Raw genomic sequence first — 19,181 nt, forward strand, 5'->3', positions numbered from 1 at the left:
TATAAACGACATTCGACTATGGTGAGAAAGAAGATATGGGGAAGTGACGTATTACTTGACTCAGATGCACCGTATTGGATAATGCAGATCAGAGAACTGTATTTACGAAGTAGAAGAGCTCATGAATGATGCCGAGCATACATTTTTTAGTTGTAACCGGTGGGCAGAACGGCGGAGAGCGCTTGGATATTTCTCCCACGAAGTATAACCCACAAGACGGTACAAGGTGTGCGGAACTGGGAGACTATAGGGCATTTTGTGGAACACGTCCTCTGAAAGAAAAAGTTTGAAATGAAGGCGGGCAAATGAGAAATGTAAGCTTTACTCTGTACGCGGACTAACAGGAAACATTCACGGACCTCGTGGGGTCCACCTCGAAGTAATGCCAAAGCGGTTCCGAGGTGCCAATCATACACCGACGTAAGAGGAATGGGTTTTCAGCCGACATCGTCGATTGTAATGGAGTCCGGCACATGGGTGGACACACTGTCAGAAGCATTTTCCTATCCTTAACCGCAAAAAAATAATTAGATATTTTTTGCCTGCAGGCAATCCTAAAACCTTCCCCGGTAATAATAACTGTAGATATAGTAATATTTAAGAATATGGTTGATTTGTGCTAGTACGACAAATTTCTAATTATTTCATAAACAACTTCAAAAATTCTTTAAAATGTTGTTTTGAAACAGTAAATTCTACCATACTGACCCGATTCAAAAAATTAAATTTTATTAGCGATGCTATAAGCGGGCTATTAATTATATAATTTTGCCTGAAACATTCAACATTAAATACATTAGCACCTCTCAAATTTCGGCTAGGAACAATAAACTGTAATTGAGATAATATGTCTGGACAATCAACAATACCATTCACTACATCAAAAATAAACACCATAGCTTGAGCCTTACGTCTCCATTCCAAAGTATCTAAATCAATTAACAAACACCTTGATTCGTAACTAGGTAATGGCTGTGTAAAATTCAGTGAACTAAGTGCAAATTTTATGAATCTTCTCTGTATTCTTTCAATTCGATTCACATTAGTTGTAGTGTACGGACTCCAAACAATGGAACAATACTCCAACTTGGACCTAACATAAGAAGTATATAAAAGTTTTAAAGTGTAGGGATCACTGAATTCGCCACAATTTCTTTTTATAAATGCTAAAATGGAATATACCTAAGGAATTAAGTTATCCAAATGTGGTGTAAAATTAAGTTTAAAATCAAACAGAACTCCCAAATCCATTATCTCATCCACTTTGTTCAAAGGTTCATTACTTAAAGTAAAACTAACTTGCAATGGATTATGCCTACGATAGTATGACAAATGTGCACATTTATTAATATTAAGCTGTAACGCATTCAATTCACACCAGAAACCTAACCTAGTTAAGTCATCTTGAAATCCATTGCAATCCGTTACATGTTTCAATCTCGTAAAAATTTTCAAATCATCAGCGTAGAGTAGGAACCGTGCATTTACGAAACAACTTTTAATATCATTTATGAAGATATTAAAGATTGAATGCACAAATGGATTTGGAATATATTCTAAAGACCTGGAAATTGCGAAAAGATTACCAAATCACTGTACACAGAAAAAAATTTCCGTAGTTAAACAAACGCTAAATTTAACTTATTAATATTTGCTAGAAGTTAAATTTTATTATTTTTTCTGAAATTTTCCACAACTTAATGGAATTTTACTTTTTTTAAGTATGGCTCAAAAATTTTATGAACTAAATGTGGGTATAAAGTTCAATGGCCGTACACATAAGTTCAATATGAACTAAAGCAAAAGAAGATTTTCGTACGATTCCCACAAATAGTAAGAATGAACTGTATGATTAAAATGGTCATGATTTGGCGCCAATGATTTTCTTCTTTACTTTTAGCTAATTTTTTCTTCTATGAGAGGATGTAATTTCGTGAACTGCAGTTAAAAAGTACAAAAGGGCATTAAATTTTCCTGGTTTTAACAACGCTTTGTGGAAATCTCAAAATGTGGAGTAAAATTTAGTTTAATTTTCGTGCGAGGTAGTTCATTCTTCCTATAAAATAGTTTACTTTTTTTCGGTGTAGTGATTTGAAATATTAGCGATAAAAGAGGTGGCTAATTGGTTGAGAATAGAGTTGGGCGATCCCGGCTCACTAAAGGGATCGGTCTCATCATTTAGTTCCACAGTTCCTTTTGGATCCGGATAAGGAAAAGTGCTTAAAGAATCCCATATATTGACATTTTCTTTTAGCTCCGCAAGAAAATAAAACGCATGAACACTAAATTTAAATAAAACATAAAAGTCCACAAGAATTTAATCAAATTTCTTGAACATTAATTTGTATAATAAATAAATATTTTGGGACTAAAATTAGATAATGGTGTAAATCTGTAAAAAAATTTCAGAGATCAATACTAATATAAAGATCTACATTTATTTTAGAAATATCGTGTTTAAATTTTTTCATAGAGAAAATCAAAAGTTAATATGTAAAAAAATATTTTGCCGACTTTAGACCAAAAGAGTTCGCCTTTCGTTTATGATATGTTTCTATTACGGAAAATATTCTTCCGCATTGTACTGGTTTTGCTGATTTACATAATTTTTGTAAAGCATGTTGGTATTGATAGTTAGGTTGGAACAGTTTCGATATCTTCATTAAGGATCGGGCAACTTCAATTTAAGTGGGAGCTGTTGTCATAAAGAGCGAAAGAAATGGAATGACTTCACAACGGAATGAATATAAGGAACTGAGGAGCTGAAAGAGTAAAGGTATCGGATCCAGTTCATTTAGTTCCAGCCACGGAATAGTTCCAAAGAGCTAGTTCGCTCCGGAACTACCCTACTCTAGTCGAGAAGTTATCTTCCAACAAATGTTGGCACCGATGTATAATCAGAAGTCAAACTGCAATAAAATCCTTGAACTCTGTGTTCCTTAACTCGAAAACGGCCATCGACTGCCGCAAATCTCTCAACGAGATGGCTGAGCGGTATAATATTCACCTAACATGTGTGCTTCTCCACATGAACCTAACAGGGAACTGCGAAGCGGATGACCTAGCAAACCTAGGAACTAGCTTACATATTCCAGGGGAACTAGAATCCGTTGGTATACCTCTGGATACCAGCAAGTTCATACTGCTTCACACAAAAATTTTTTTCTGGTTCAATCACGAAATTAATTGATCGAATTAATTTTTTAATGGAAATGTCTTCAATCGCAGAAATGATAGTATGAATTAAAAAATTAATTGAAGGTCAATTAAAAAATTAATTGATCCAATTAAAAAATTAATAGATACTATTAATTTTTGTGATTGATTTTTTGTTTCAATTAAAAAATTTGTTGAATCAATTAATTTTTTAATTGAATATTTTTTAAATCTCAATTAAAATTTTAATTGGAAAAATTTTCGTGAAATTTTTTTCTGTGTTCAGAAGGCTGTTACGATGGAGATTGTCCAGTGGGAGAATTGAAAGGGTAGCAACGACACCAAGCAAATATGACCCGATTTAAATTTAAACTGCACGCTAGATGTGTTAGTCTTTTCAAGATGTCGGATATCTCTCCTGATATATGCTATAACGGAAGTGATATCAGTACAACCGTCGAACTGAACTGACGTGTTTATATATCGGAATAAATAAATTAATCGTAATAAGTACTTATTACAAATTTCAAGTGTGGTAGTCCACAAAACCACCACTGGGCTGTTAACTTCAGGGTTCAGTGGAGGGGTTTTAACTGAAGTTCTTAATTTGGACAATGACCAAGGGTCAGGTCCTATTAGTCGACCTGCAGACGGGCAGTTTAAGACACATCCTTGACAAATCGCACCTTTAATAAGGGAACAACATCAAAAGGTGGTAATCCCTCAAGAAAGAGGTTCAAGAAACGGCGAAATGCTGTATATACTAAAGAAATTAGGATCAGTCGACCCAAGCCGTCACAGAAAAAAATAGTTTTGATGCTATTTATAATTAATTATTATTCGAGCTTGAAGGATTAAGGAATTTGATCTATTAAAATTTTAATTGAATCATTTTATCTTTCAATTTAACTAAATTCAATAACTTAATGTAATACATTTAATTAAGATTATTATTAAATTAATTAATTAAATCACTTCCCTTCTTTTGACACCAAGTATATTAAGATGTGTCATAGAATTATGAATTATTTGACTGATAAACCTTACTTTGCCTGGTCATTGGTACATCTACATAGAATCATGTTTTAAATGTGTATTTATTTGTTCTTATATTGTTGGTGCCGTTATTGATGTCTTTCTGTTGTTGCTTTTACATTACGTTTTTGTATTATTTGCCTGGCTTTTAGTTAGTTCATCCAAACAAGCGACCAGCTGTCCCCTGTTCTCATTTTTAATACCCATCACTTCAAAGATACTCTACGCTAGCTACACAGTTTGTATCTGCATATGTAACAGTGGCTACAACAGATACTATAACTGTATGAGAGAGAGTGTATGTGTGCATTAGTCCATTTGTCCGTCCTTGTGTTTGGTTGCCATTGTCGGGATATCAAAATGTATTCTTTCCGTTTTTCCATGCCATTGAAATGGAATGTTTCGGCGAATATGATGCGATAGTTGGTCTTAAGTATGTGACTTCGTTTGTTGATGTTGTGCACATTGTTCTTGTTGTCGTTGTTATTGTTGCTACTCTGATCGCACATTTTGTTTTGAAGTTTGTTTTTCGGCTGAACATCTGCTCAATGATTTCCTTTTGCCTTCGTTACAATGTGTGTGAGTGTGTGTGTGTGTATGAATTCGTTTGGGAATTGTACTCTTGCTAGAGTATGCGAATGAGGCGTTTAAATGTGGGGTGTATGGTTGAGAGTGTTTATATTTTATGAGTAATCATTTCTCTCACTCTCTATCTCTATCTGTGGCTCGTTATCTTTGCTGTTATTATCTCTGACGGTTTTACGTTGTTTTATGGGAAACTTGCACTTTAACTTCTACAACTCAGACGATTTCATGTGACCAGAATGTGAAATATTTTTTAATATGCGTTTTCTTTTTATGTTCTGCCGTAGATGCCAGGTGATTCTTGGAATGAATGTGGATCACTTTAAGCGAGATTTGACAACATTAACAGTTTTGTTAAGCCCTAATTGAATATAATCTAAGGGTTGAGGTAGATGGATTCGTTTAGACTAAGACTCTAATCAGCAGCATATAAATTAAATTCTATAATATTTCAAAAAGAACACCGACCTAATTATATTCCTACCTAAGTTTATTCTAATAATTATTTCAATTTTTCCTTAGTTTGTATAAAGTTAGTCGAATGTAATTCATTTTTACAAACGATTAAAGTTTCGCCAAGTGTGCAAAATTGTATCAGAAGCAATGAATTTTACACGAGCTTGTCTTATGAGGGAAGTCATCTTTTAAAACACCCTTTACTTTGATTGCACTTTAGTGTGATGTATGATGTATTGCCGATATTGGCATGATTGCAAATATCGGCAATACAGCAACATTCCGACGACCAGGATGCGAAGGCACCATCCCGGAAGTGACCTTTGTCTCTGTGAGCATAGTAAGGGACACGAAGGAGTGGAAGGTACTGGAAACATACACCGTGAGTGACCATCAGTATATATTTTTCCATTTGGAAAGCGATGCTACTATACAGTCAAGAGGGCAACGCGATACCTCTATACGATGGAATTTTAACAAGCTTGACAGAGAGGCACTTAACTCCGAGTTAGACAGGCTACTAGGCGAAAATACAAATCAGCAAGATGCGAACCAGACTGTAGAGTACACTATGGCGACAATAAAAACCTGTTGTAACAAAGCTATGCCAATAAAGAGGACCAACTCAAAACGCGAAGCCGTTTACTGGTGGAACACAACGATCGATGAATGTAGACGTAATTGTCTAGGAGAAATGAGATAGGTATCAGACGCCCCTGTACATTACTTGCCATGCACTATAGCAGTCTAAAACAGGCATCTTCCCGAAAGCACCAGACCTTTGGAACGCATCTTACGACGAGATCTTAGGGAGCCACCATGGTGCAATGGTTAGCATGCCCGCCTTGCATACACAAGGTCGTGGGTTCGATTCCTGCTTCGACCGAACACCAAAAAGTTTTTCAGCGGTGGATTATCCCACCTCAGTAATGCTGGTGACATTTCTGAGGGTTTCAAAGCTTCTCTAAGTGGTTTCACTGCAATGTGGAACGCCGTTCGGACTCGGCTATAAAGAGGAGGTCCCTTGTCATTGAGCTTAACATGGAATCGGGCAGCACTCAGTGATAAGAGAGAAGTTCACCAATGTGGTATCACAATGGACTGAATAGTCTAAGTGAGCCTGATACATCGGGCTGCCACCTAACCTAACCTAACCTACGACGAGATCTTAAAGATAGATATGTCAGGCGACACATTCCTAGTGGGAAACGCAAACGATATAACTGCGGTCATAAGAGCTGAAACAGGAAAGAAGCCCAACGCAAACTGCGTCAAACTATGATACAAACGAAAACCTGGCTGGACTCACATGAACTACAGTTAACCATGCAAAGAACGGAATTATTACTGCTAACATGGTGACATTTGCCACTAGAAATGGAGTTGAATATAGACGACATAGTTATAAGTACTTAGGGCTAAGACTAGACACAAAACTAATGTACTTCAAAGAGATAGAGTATGCGACGACAAAGGCTGCAACGATAACGGCACCATTCAACCGCCTTATGGTGAATATTGGAGGACCTCTCCCAAGTAGAAGGAAAGTACTCATGGATACAACATGGATCTGAAATCTGGGTGCGGGAATGGTCCGAATAGACCTTCTGGCATTTGAGCGGACGAAGATTTTTCTTGCCAACCAATAGGGCGCGACAACCCCAACAGAAGACATCCAGCGAGAAACTATAGAGAAATGGCAAAAACGCTGGAGAAACGAAAGTAGAGACAAGAGGAACGAAAGTAGTCCCCCCGAAACATAGTCAACAAAATGTTCCTCAGTGGGAGGCACTGGGATGTTGTAAGTAGATATGCAAGAAGGCCGACATGGATGTAGCGATGCGATGAACGAAAGCGGTAGTCTGGACGCAGACTATGAAGAAATGGACATGATCCACCACGGGGTCCACCACCTTGAAGTAATGCGAAATCGGTTCCGGTGGAAAGTATACCCCGGGCGAGGTAGGATGGGTTTTTACCAGGTATTGTCAACTGGGACGAAGTCCGGCACACGCCATATGTCAGGTACACAAAACATTTTCCCATGCTCACTTGCAAAACAATTAAATTAAATTAACACAGTTAAATTTTATTCTCCTTAGTTTATTCGAATTCTTGTACTGCCACATTTATTGACAATTATGAATCCTAATCAGACAACTTCTCCACAACACACCTTGATTGATCTACTTCCTGTGATCCACAAAGAAACTAGTTTCCAAACGCAGACACACAAATACCGAAATTAACATAATCACAATGAAAAACCAGATCTTTGGAATATGGTATGGCCAAAGTTTGGCATATCTGTTGCTTCTGTCTACTATCCTGAACCGTTCTTGAATCTTCAGTTGTTTCCTGCCTTTCGTGCATTCACTCATTCGAACTGATGCTGACAATTATAATTAATGTCACTTGCTTAAACAAATTACAAACGGAAATGCGTTCACATCAACCAAAAAGGAATAGCAAAAGAAGAAACCAACATTTATGGAGTACTAAAGCTCCTCAAAAGCGTTCGAAAGTGTTTAAGACAGTGGAGCATTAATGAAAAAAATTGTTTATTAAAAAATTAAGGCTGTTAAAATAGACTGTTTTGAGGCTTTTACACTAAATTCTATAGCCACCACCATATCCACCTTGGTTCACTTCAAGGATATACCTGTTTTCCTCTTAGTAACGTTGGACCTTATTTGATAAGCGTCGCCAAAAAAGCAGTGAAAATGTTATTTTTGGATCCGGAAGTGGTGCAAAATGTACGCAGAAGCGATGAATTTAACATGGGCTTGTCATAGGACGGATGTCCACGATTTCAACAGCCGTTGCATAGAATTTGCATCACTTCTTAAGGTGTGATAGGGAGCCACCGTGGTGCAATGGTTAGCATGCCCGCCTTGCATACACAAGGTCGTGGGTTCAATTCCTGCTTCGACCGAACACCAAAAAGTTTTTCAGCGGTGGATTATCCCACCTCAGTAATGCTGATGACATTCCAGAGGTTTCAAAGCTTCTCTAAGTGGTTTCACTGCAATGTGGAACGCCGTTCGGACTCGTCTATAAAAAGGTGGTCCCTTGTCATTGAGCTTAACATGGAATCGGGCAGCACTCAGTGATAGAGAGAAGTTCACCAATGTGTAATCATAATGGACTGAATAGTCTAAGTGAGCCTGATACATCGGGCTGCCACCTAACGTAACCGTAACGTAAGGTGTGACCCGAATTCAGTGTATTGGATGTGAATTAAAACTTTGGTGATATTTTGCTAAATAAATAAATTATATATTTTAATGCTTCCTAACGCTTGTCTGAGACGTTTGATTTCAAAAATTCGCAATTTTTCTAGAATGGATATTGCATTTTTGTCAACAAAATTTTGCATCATTTTATTAATTCTTACTCTATTTTTAACCTATTTGAAGCAAAAAAAAAATTAAAACCACCCATTAAAAATATGAAAAACCGAGTTATTATAATTAATTAAATAATTAATTAAATTAATTAAAATAATTAATTAAAATAACTTCCTCTGTAGTTAAAATAAAGAACATCTTTGGGAGGACATTTTTGGAAGTGCTTTTAAAATTGTGCCTTTAGAAGAACTTCGAAATTTTTTTGCTGGGTGATTGTAAGAAAAAATCCGATTTTCAAAAAATCCAAAAGTTGACTTTTTGACTCTGATTACAATCCCTATGTCTATAAAGTTTGAAATTATTATACATTAACATAACGTGAAATTATGACCAATAATTCACACATGATATGTTTGAGAACCACTGTTTCGCTTAAACTTTCTAGACATTGCCGGACAACGACTTTGCGACTAAAATACAAGACAAGAAATTTGCAAAAGGATGCTTGCAAGCTCAAAATCCAAAGGAGATGATTTTTTCTTTGCTTTATATTTTATTTTGATTTTTACATTAGCCAGCAACTAATTGCTGAACTTCAGCTGTACTTTTTTTTTTACCATAAAGGGTTTGTGTTTTTTATTTCACCATTTTTTGTTTGTTTGTTCGTGATTTAGGCGGCTAGAGAGGAGCAAAGAGTCGCTGTAATTTACACAGACATTATTTAGGTTATTCAACGGGCTAAAAACGTGTTTAATGTAATAAAAGCATGTGTACGCCAAACATGCAACACATGTTCCTTCCGTTTCGTTCCTTTGCTTTGCTTCGGATACTCATGCGGCAATCGAATCGAATCGAAATGTCTTCAACAAAGGAGAGACATCAATTAAATCAGCGAATGTAAAATAAAAAAAAAAAACAACAAGAACAACGAAAATGAGAGCGACAGCAAAATAAGCCATCCTCAAAGATGGTATCCAACTAAATGACGGACGGACGGACAAGAAGGAACATCAAAAAACATCTGTTGTTTGTTTGGCATGGTCAATGGAATGAAATTGAACTAAGGCAACCAGCCAGCTAGCTAGCCGGCAAGTATGACGATAATGATGATGACGATCATCATCATTATCATCGTAATAGGCATTCATATTAAAATACACGAAAAACGCGTATCGTTGTTTTTGCTTTGTCTCTCCCGTACGCACATTCACATGAAATTGACATAAATCCTTAAGAAGGCTGGCAAACCCATATCCAGTTCAGCGTAACGAGAGAAGAAAAAAAAAATCTCACACTTATCCATGCATTGGGAGACTAGGGCCACAACTGACAGATGGATGGACATGGCCAGCCATCGGTCCAATCATAGACTCCAAAAGGGCATGAACATGTAATCTGAGAATACTTGAAGGAGATCAGTGCCTCAGGAACAAACAACAACAAAAAAAAAACACACACACAAAGTAAAGAAGAAGAGAAACAGGTTTTTGGGACAGGTTGATTTGTGCCTCATTATTTTGGCCATTTGGGCCGTATTTTGTTTTTATTTTTTTGCTTTACTTAGTGGGCCGGATGGTGATTTTTATGAATGAATTTGTTGATTTTGCCACTTACCTTTTTCTCGGTGAGTTTCTCACATCGCCGTTGTTTGCAGATTTGATGACTTTTGTCGTTGCGACAGGGGGCACAATCGCCACAGTTGTCCTTCCGTTGACAACCAATGCATTCGCCGCAACGTTTACGTTTCTTTTTCGACTGGAAAATGTTAGAAGACATCTATAAAAATGTTTATCTGTGTTACGATCATTGATCAGTAGTAGTAGTAGTAGTAGGAAGATTGCAAAAGTGTGAGGTGGGGGAGGGTGGAATGAATGAATGACTTTAAATTAGGAAGAAATTTACACTATGCTGCAAATTATATTTTATCTATGGATTTTACTAATTGAGATTGACTTATCTCAATTATAAGAAAAAAATATTTTATATTAAAATATATTAAAAATTTAGTTTTTATATATAACTAATGAAAAAAAATACCGAAACCCTACCACAATTCCCACTTATGATAAGAGAGAAAGTCTCAAAGAGACAGAGAGATAAAGAAAAAATGAAACATAGATTACATAAATTTAAATATGTACTTGAAATAAAATAATTGAAAATAATGTTTTTCGATTTCATTATTTAAAGTAATCTAATCCAGTTAATTAATTTTGCATTTAAATAATATAAATAAAAATCCAAAATATGTTTTTTTTATCTAATTCAAGTAAATGTATAAGTTTCTATTGCTCTTATATTTTAGTTTAGATTAACTTAATAAAAATATGGGGTTGCTTTAATTTAATGTCGAAAAATACACCTAAACTAATATTTAACGTATTAAGGTGAGTACTAAGTTCGAGTTTAGCCGCTAAAGTGAAAACTGAATCAGTAAAATAAGGCATAAAATTATACATACGAGTATTTGTTGCAAATTTTATTATAACTTGGGGAATGGGGAATAGTCAAAAGCAACTTTTCATAAAGTTTATATTCCTTAAAATGGATTAATAAAGAAAAGTAATTGTGAGAAAATGGTGGTTTTAGCGGTTAAACTCGATCTTAATACCCACCTTTAATGACAATTTAAGAGCATATTCACTACAAATGAAATCTTTTCAAATCAAGCGAAACTCTTTCACATCAAATGAAAATTGTTTTATTTCATACTATATAAAATAAAAAAAAAAAAAAAATCTAAGCCAAAAAGTAATGTGTTCTACATGGTTTCATCTGAGAAAAGTGACATTTCATATAAAAAGTTGATTTTCTTGGAAAAGGCTTTTTGATTAGATACTTTTTTTTTTTTTAAGTAAATGTCAATTTAATGTATTGCTGTTAATTTAAATTAGATATAATTTTAATTTATTATTTAGATCTGCTTTAATTTTAATGGATATAATTCAATTATAAATAATTAAGAGATTTAAAGAACTTTTTTTGTAGTATAGATTTATTAATTTAATTTTTCGAATTATTAATCAAATTTAAAAACACGTTGACTGCTAATGCAATCAGCTTTAATTTAATTTACTTTAATTAATCTAGTTAAAGTAAATTAAATATTATTTAATTTATTATAATTTAAGTTCTTTTAACATAAACAAATGTATTTTAATATATTATATTATAATTTAATTTAATTTAAAAATTCCAACTCAACGATTTGTTGCAAGTAAATTAGAAAGTTAATGGTGCTCTATACATAACATTACATTATGCTCTATAACAAGCTTAAAATAATTTTATTTAAACTAATACGAATTAATTAATTTAAAAACTTATATTTTAATATCTTATTTAACACAATTTAATGTAATTGTATATTATTTATTTAATGCAATATTAGCCTAATTCATTAAAGTTATTTTTGATAGATTTAATTTAAATTTATTTAATAAATTAATTAAATTACCTTAAAACAAGATAATTTATTTTTTCTTAATTATTTAAATATTTGGTTTAATGTAAAATCTAAATAAAACATTATATTTTGATATTATTAAATTAAAGTTTTTCTTCCAGTTTGACCTTTAAAGCAAGTCTCGTATTACAAATAATATCTAGACTTTCTAAAAGTACACTGAAAAAACAGTGAACCCACCAGGAAGAAAAATTTCGTTTAATTTTAGAAAATTTTGAATATTTTGAGAAAATTTTAACTAAACAGTATAACAAACGCTGGCATCACGCCGATGTCATAAAAATAAGTAAATATTTTTCGACAAATTCAAGAAAACTTATTAGACATAATTAGGTTTTTGCACTTGTTAAAGAAAATTTTGCAGTTTGAAGAAAAAAATTGGAGTTCAAAATTGCAAGAATGTCTTTAGTGACATACGAAGTTCATGATGGACGCATTTTTGGTAAAATTTACAAATTTAAAGAAATTCTAAACTATTTGGTTGAAGACACGAATTTAGTTAATCTTTATCCTTCATTTGTGTACATTTTTTCCTCGGTTTTAGTTAATTTAACTAACGTACACAAAAAATTATTAGAGTAGAGGAAACTTTCTTCAAACATAATAATTCCATGAACTAAAATAAAGTTAAATTGGCTTTAGGTAAATAGAGAGTTCACTTTTTTTGAGTGTAGGGACAGATTTAGTTATTAGCCTTTCATAGCTTTTGTTTTAGGCTTAATTTAATTTCCACTTATATTTTTCATTATGTAGTTATTTATTTCTTCTTTTTTCCTTTCTTTTATTTTTTAAAATTTAAATTAAATGAAATTTCTATTCTTTTTACTTCATTTGGTTTTTTAAAATAATATATATTAAATTTCAAATTTAGCGTAAATAATTATATTATTCTATTAAATTTTATATAGTTTCCTTAGAATCAAGTCCATTTGATTTAAATATAATTATTTCACTTCATCTAATTTTAGTCCATGTCACTTCGTTTCAATTATATCATTTTATTCCATTTAAACACATTTGAATTAATTTCATCCAATTTCATTTCTGTTTCATTCCATGTCAGTTTATTTCTTTTCACTTATTTCATTTAATTCCATTTAATATTATTTGATGTCACTTAATGCAATTTCACTTTTATTTGGTTAACTTTAATTTAATTAATTTTATTGAAAAAATCTGACTCAAAGATTTTTTTCGAAGTAATTGCATAACGTAAACGATGCATTAGAAGTTTGCTCCCCAGCCTAGAATTTTTTATTTATTTAACAAACTTATATAAATTCCTCAATCTTCATATTAGTTCGTATTAAAATTGTAATTATATGTATATTAAAATAATATTATTTAACATAACATACTTTAATCTAAATCAATTATTATTTAAATCAAATGATTATAATATCTGATTTAACCTAATTGAATATTATTTATTTAATTTAATATTAGTCTATTTCATAAAAATTAATTTGGATCGATTTAATTTAATTTAAATTGACTCAATTAACCTTTTTTCATAATTATTCAAATAATTTACTTTAATGTGAAATTATAATATATATATATTTTTTAATTTTTTAATTTAATTAAATTAAAATTATTTTGTTTTTCTTTTATTTTGTCCTTAAGAGCAAATAAACCCCGTTCCTAAAAGTAGTGATAGGTTTAGCTTAAACCTTCCATAGCTATTATTTAATTTATTTCCACTTATTTAATTTATTTTGTTTTCTTTAATTATTCCTTTTTTTGTTTTATTTTTTATTTGTATTTAGTTTCATTTCTTTCTATTTTAAATTTAATTTAAATGTAATTAATTCCACTTCTTTTCATTTTATTACATTTCACTTTAGTTCACCTCATATCATTTATTTTTATTTTATTCCATTTAAGAACATTTTAATTAATATTATTTAATTTCATTTTTATATATTAATATTTTTTACTTAATTCATTTGATTCCATTTAATATCATTTAATGTCTTTTAATTCAATTTCACCTGTATTTGGTTAATTTTAATTTCATTAATTTTTTTTTTAATTTTTTGTTAATTTAATTTAAATAAAACTAAAATTATTTTCATTTTATTTTACTTTACTTAATTTAAATTTAATTCGTTTTTTGAATATTGTGATTAAATTTATGTCATTCATTCACTTCCAACTTCACAACAATTGCCTACTGGATGAATTAGAAATGCATCGGACTCACCTGTTTTTCACCGGCTCCATCATTACTATCGCCTACTCCTAGACCGCTAATGGGACTTTTAAAATTCGCCGTACTGGAGACAGCATCTACTTGGCCGGGATTACTGGGGTCCACATCCATGGCACTAGCCTCAGATTCGGCACTGGACTCCAGGGAGTTCGTTCGATTTTTCCGTCGTTCTTTTTTTCGCGCATCCAACCTGGCCACCGGTGAGCTTAGAACCTTATCCGTTTTAATGGGTGTGGTGGTGGAGGGCGTTGGTGTATGGGGTTGTGTGGTGTGCGGAGTATGAGATCCAGTACTGGTATGAGTTGAATGTGGGGTATGATAGCCGGCATTACTGCCTCCAATGCCATGATTGGAAATATCCATCATTGATGAGCTGCTAGCCCCATCATATGAAGGTGTGGGCGTATGCATGCCCATGGGCGTGGCAATCATTGGATTTGGGGTATTCGATGTGGGTGCACTGAGCAGTGAACCGTTTGAATTTGTGTTGAGATCAAATGCCGATAGGGAATTCTCCTTTTTGTGCATACCCATGGTGGACGATGATGATGTGGATGTTGATGATTGCAAAGACGGTGGCACCAATGAATTGGGTGTGGGTGGAGCATAAGACGGTGTCAATGGTTGATAGAGCAATGGGTCGGTATAACCTGCCCCACTGGCCGTCACAGCACTGGGTGGCAAGGCAGCCGGTACCAGAGGATATGTACTCCGATGATGGGGATGAAATGCATTGGCCGGTACTGGAGGCGGTGGAGCCCCCAAAGGGGTAAATCCGCTCGAGGGTGGTGTTATACTCGTCTGTAGACTAGCCAGTTGAGTAAGTGGTGATCCTACACTAACCATGCCCGGAGAACTCACCGATATACTGGCCGGTGACATGGCCACCGTTTGCAAGGAATTCAACGATGGATTAATTGCGGACGTGGCGGCACTGGCCGCAGCCGCCGCTGCTGCCGTTGGTGGTATGGGTGTGCCATCGGCCATTAGTTCATTGAAGCCATAAAACTGACTTGAGAAGGAGGGCAATTTTGAAAATGGCTCAAAGCCACTCTTTGGTTGATGTTGTTGTTGTTGTTGGGGTTGTATGGGATTGGAATTGGAGTTGGAATTTGAATCTTTGGACTCCATTTCCCAAGGTCTGGTATAGTTGTTGTTGGTCGATCCGTTAGTCTGAGAGCTTACAGAGGAATCATTGGTGTTGCTGGTGGCATTGTGGCAATTGTTGTTGTTATTGTTCGTATTATTATCACTGGAGGCCGAGGTGACATTGTTATTAGAGTTTCTGTTGTTGCTGTTGTTGTTGTTGCTGCCACTGCTGTTGTTGTTGCTGGTTGTACTTGTCGGTGTTGAAGATTGCAATGGCTGTGGCGTGGTGGTCGAAGAGGTTGGTATTTGGTTTTGTGTTTGTTGTTGCTGTTGCTGTTGACCACCAGGTGGCGGTTGTCTAGCATAATAATCCCAATGTTGTTGTTGCTGCTGCTGCTGTTGCTGCGGATGATGATGATGAGGTTGCTGATACAATGACTGATGTTGCTGCTGTGTTGTGTGTTGTTGTTGCCCTTGTAGCGTTGTATAATGCTGATATTGCGAATGATGATGGGGCACAAAGGCAGCTGTTGTCGCCGATGTTTGATAGGCTGCCGCCGTATAGTGATGACTCAAACTGCTCAAATGTTGCAAATGCGAGTTGTGATGAATGGGGCTGGGGGTCGTGGTTAGTTGATGAAATTGTTGCTGATGATGTGTTTGCTGCTGCTGATGTTGTTGTTGCTGATGATGCAATGAGTGTGCAGACGTTTCTTGAGGACCGCCGCTGGATTGAGCCACTACTGATGACGCCATTTAAGTGTGTCCTGTTGCATGGCCGTTTCTAGAATGCCGTGACAGGATCAATTGAAAAATGTCTGAGGGGTGGTTGTGGAGTGGAAAAACAAGAGAACTCTCCACAAATGTAGGCATAGACACACACACAGCCATACACACGTATGGGCATAGGCCTATGCTCTCTGCTCACCCTCTCTCTCTCTATCTCTGGTGGTAAAGTCTCCAGAGATTAGGTTATCGTTGACTCTCTGACTCTATGTCTCTGGGGGTTGTTTGTTTACTCTCTCTCTCTCTCTCTCTGTGTGTTTGTCTCTCTCAGTTATCTTTACTCTCGGGATCTATTTCAAATGATTGGGTTTTAGTCCATGTATCCTTATTATCTAGACCTTTCCCAAATATTTATGTATCTATTGATGTGTGTGTGTGTGTGAGAGAGAGCGTATATGTGTGCTAATAGTAAGTAGCTCAAATATAAACTCAATTTTATTTCTAGGTAGATTTTGTTTTTGTTTTATTAGCTCGTGTCTGTATGAAATTTGTACCTTAAATTTTGTGCTTTAGTTATATATGGTTTTGTTGTTCGAGGGTTTCGTTTTGTTTTGGCAAAAAATCGGCTATCCTTTTAGGTTTAATTTGTTTTTGTAAAATATTTGTACACTTGTTTTTACACTTTTGAGGTAGTTTTTCAAAGAAGAAATTTTGTCTTAAATTTTTTGTCACTCCAAAGAGACAATTTCACTGGATTTTCATTTAGGGTATCCTGTTTGCCGGTTTGTTTTTCGCTTGGTTCGCTTGGAGTTTGTTGGTTGTGGCATTAATTTTGCGATTTGGAGTTAAAAAAAACTAAAGCAAGAGATAAAACACTACAAGCCTAGGGTTATTTAAAATTTGTTATTGTTGTTGTACGTATGTCGTTAATTTTGTAATTTCATGCAGGCGACAAATTGTGATGGCAAAAAATTATTAACACTTTTTGCTGATGTGATTAAATGGTTTATTTATTTAATACTCATTTAGAGATTATTGGTAATTATGTTGGTTAAAAATTTGTATTTTCATTGTGCAGACTATAAGTATGGGTTTTTTGTTTTTATTGTTTTGGCTTAATTTTTCTATTGTTTTAATTTTTTCTTAAGTTCAAAAATTTGTGTAATTATTTTGTATGTTTAGTTTTTATATATATAAAAAAAACGAAGAACATTTGTTAATTTGTACTTTAGCCGTTTGTTGTTGTTATTTTAAATATTACGAAATATTTATGCATATAGTTTTGTTGTTGTTGTATTTATTTTCTAGTTTACACAAAAAAATTTGTAGGGATTTGCTTTGCAGTTCAAACGATTTTGTATTATTTTTTTTTATTATTATTAATAATCAGACTTTGTTTTTTGTTTTGTATTTTTCTCTATATATATGTAAATTTAATAATGTTATGATTTTAAACAATTTGTTTTAAACTATTGCGTTGCTATATATGTAGATTTTATTTGAATCTTGTATTTTGTACTTTTGTTTTAGTAATTATTTTGTATGGTTATTTACCTATGCCGGTTTATCCTTGCATTCGTTTTTTGGTTTTAGAATTAAAAAAATATATATGTGTATATATTATTTTTTTATTTATATATAATTCATATATATATTAAGAAAAGTATATATATTGTTAAGTAATGTTTTTTTTCTTTTGTCAAACATATAATTTAAAAATTTTAACTTATAATTGTTTTGCTTTTTCCGTTTACTTTGTTTTGAAGTGTAAATTTGTATTGTTGTTGTTGTTGTTGTATTAAAATTGTGGCATACTTTATAATTTTATGTTTTCTCGCATTTGCTGTTTGCTTTCGTTTTTTATTTCAATATAATATTGCTTTAAAAATTTGTTGTAATTATTATGCTCCACTTTCTTACGCATATGTTTTATTTAAAATTATTTAAACATTAATATATGCCATAGTAAAATGTATACCTTATTAATATTTAATGTTTATTTTATTTTTTGTATTTGTTTTTAATTAATTCATTAAGTAAAGTTGTTTGCTTTAATTTTGTAGTTAAAATGTTTTTTGTTTTTGTTTTTGTTTTTTTTGTATTTTTATTTATTTATTTTATTATAAAATGAAGGTTTAGCATTGCCCTCTTTCCATTTCTCTTTTATAGTTTTCATTGAGCAAATGTCTTGCAATGAAAATTTGTAGTGTTGGTATCTGTAATGAAATAGAAAATAAAATCAATATTAAATAACATTAACAATTTGCTATGATTTGTGTATAATCTCATAATTTTATAGTTGGCTTTCAGTACGCTAACGTAAGTATATACACGCAAAGAAAAAAACGTTTGGAACCGTGTACCGAAAACGTTTTTTTTTTGTTAGAGGTTTTTGAATTGCTTCGAAAAGTATACACTTTTGTCACCAGAAAATTCGTTTGTTACAAAATTTTTAATTGTTCAATAAAAAAAGTTATTTTTGAACCAATAATACAGTCCATTTCGTTTATATCAAACACTGTTCTTTTCTGACTTTAGATCTTTAATAAGACACATTTTACAGTTTATAGTAAAAATTTAATATAGTAGAATATAATGTTGAACATTTTTTTCGGAATCTTCCGACCATATCTGGAATATATGTAAAAAAAACAACTTTGGTCAAAGCAGGGATCGACCCACGACCCACGTAGCAACCACTGCTCCACGGTGCCCAACTAAATGTATTTTTCTATTAAATAAACTTTGTTTAATCAGCTCGTGGTCTTGCATGGTCTGCGGTTCGATTCTCCGTCCAGGCGAAAGGTAAACAAATAAAATTTATAAAATCATATAATTTCTTCTACATTGTTTGTATTACAGAAAAAGGTGCTAATAACTAAAACAAGTGAGTAAAGTCTAAAGTCGAGCGGGGCCGACTATATTATACCCTGCACCACTTTGTAGATCTAAATTTTCGATACCATATATAAAGTTTTGTCCCAAATACATACATTTAAATATCACTCGATCTGGAAGAATTTGATAGACTTCTACAAAATCTATAGACTCAAAATTTAAGTCGGCTAATGCACTAGGGTGGAACACAATGTTAGTAAAAAAA

General features: G+C 33.3%; 1 protein-coding gene across 2 annotated transcripts in view; it reads right to left on the reverse strand.

Annotated features, from left to right (window-relative positions):
* Window positions 1-17,140, reverse strand: part of Tet (Ten-Eleven Translocation (TET) family protein) — a 372,036-nt gene extending 354,896 nt beyond the window's left edge. The window contains exons 1-2 of one of the 2 annotated variants that reach the window (XM_075307683.1): window positions 14,255-17,140; window positions 10,197-10,337 (exon numbers count right to left, since the gene is read on the reverse strand). In XM_075307683.1, the coding sequence (XP_075163798.1) occupies window positions 10,197-10,337; window positions 14,255-16,108 (1,995 nt within the window). In that variant the 5' untranslated portion in view covers window positions 16,109-17,140. Of the gene's footprint in view, window positions 1-10,196; window positions 10,359-14,254 lie in introns of both variants that reach the window. The other variant, XM_075307682.1, reaches the window with a different exon arrangement.
* Window positions 17,141-19,181: the final 2,041 nt, after the last annotated feature.

This window comes from Haematobia irritans, chromosome 4 (genome assembly GCF_050003625.1).
Source record: "Haematobia irritans isolate KBUSLIRL chromosome 4, ASM5000362v1, whole genome shotgun sequence".
Taxonomy (NCBI): domain Eukaryota; kingdom Metazoa; phylum Arthropoda; class Insecta; order Diptera; family Muscidae; genus Haematobia; species Haematobia irritans.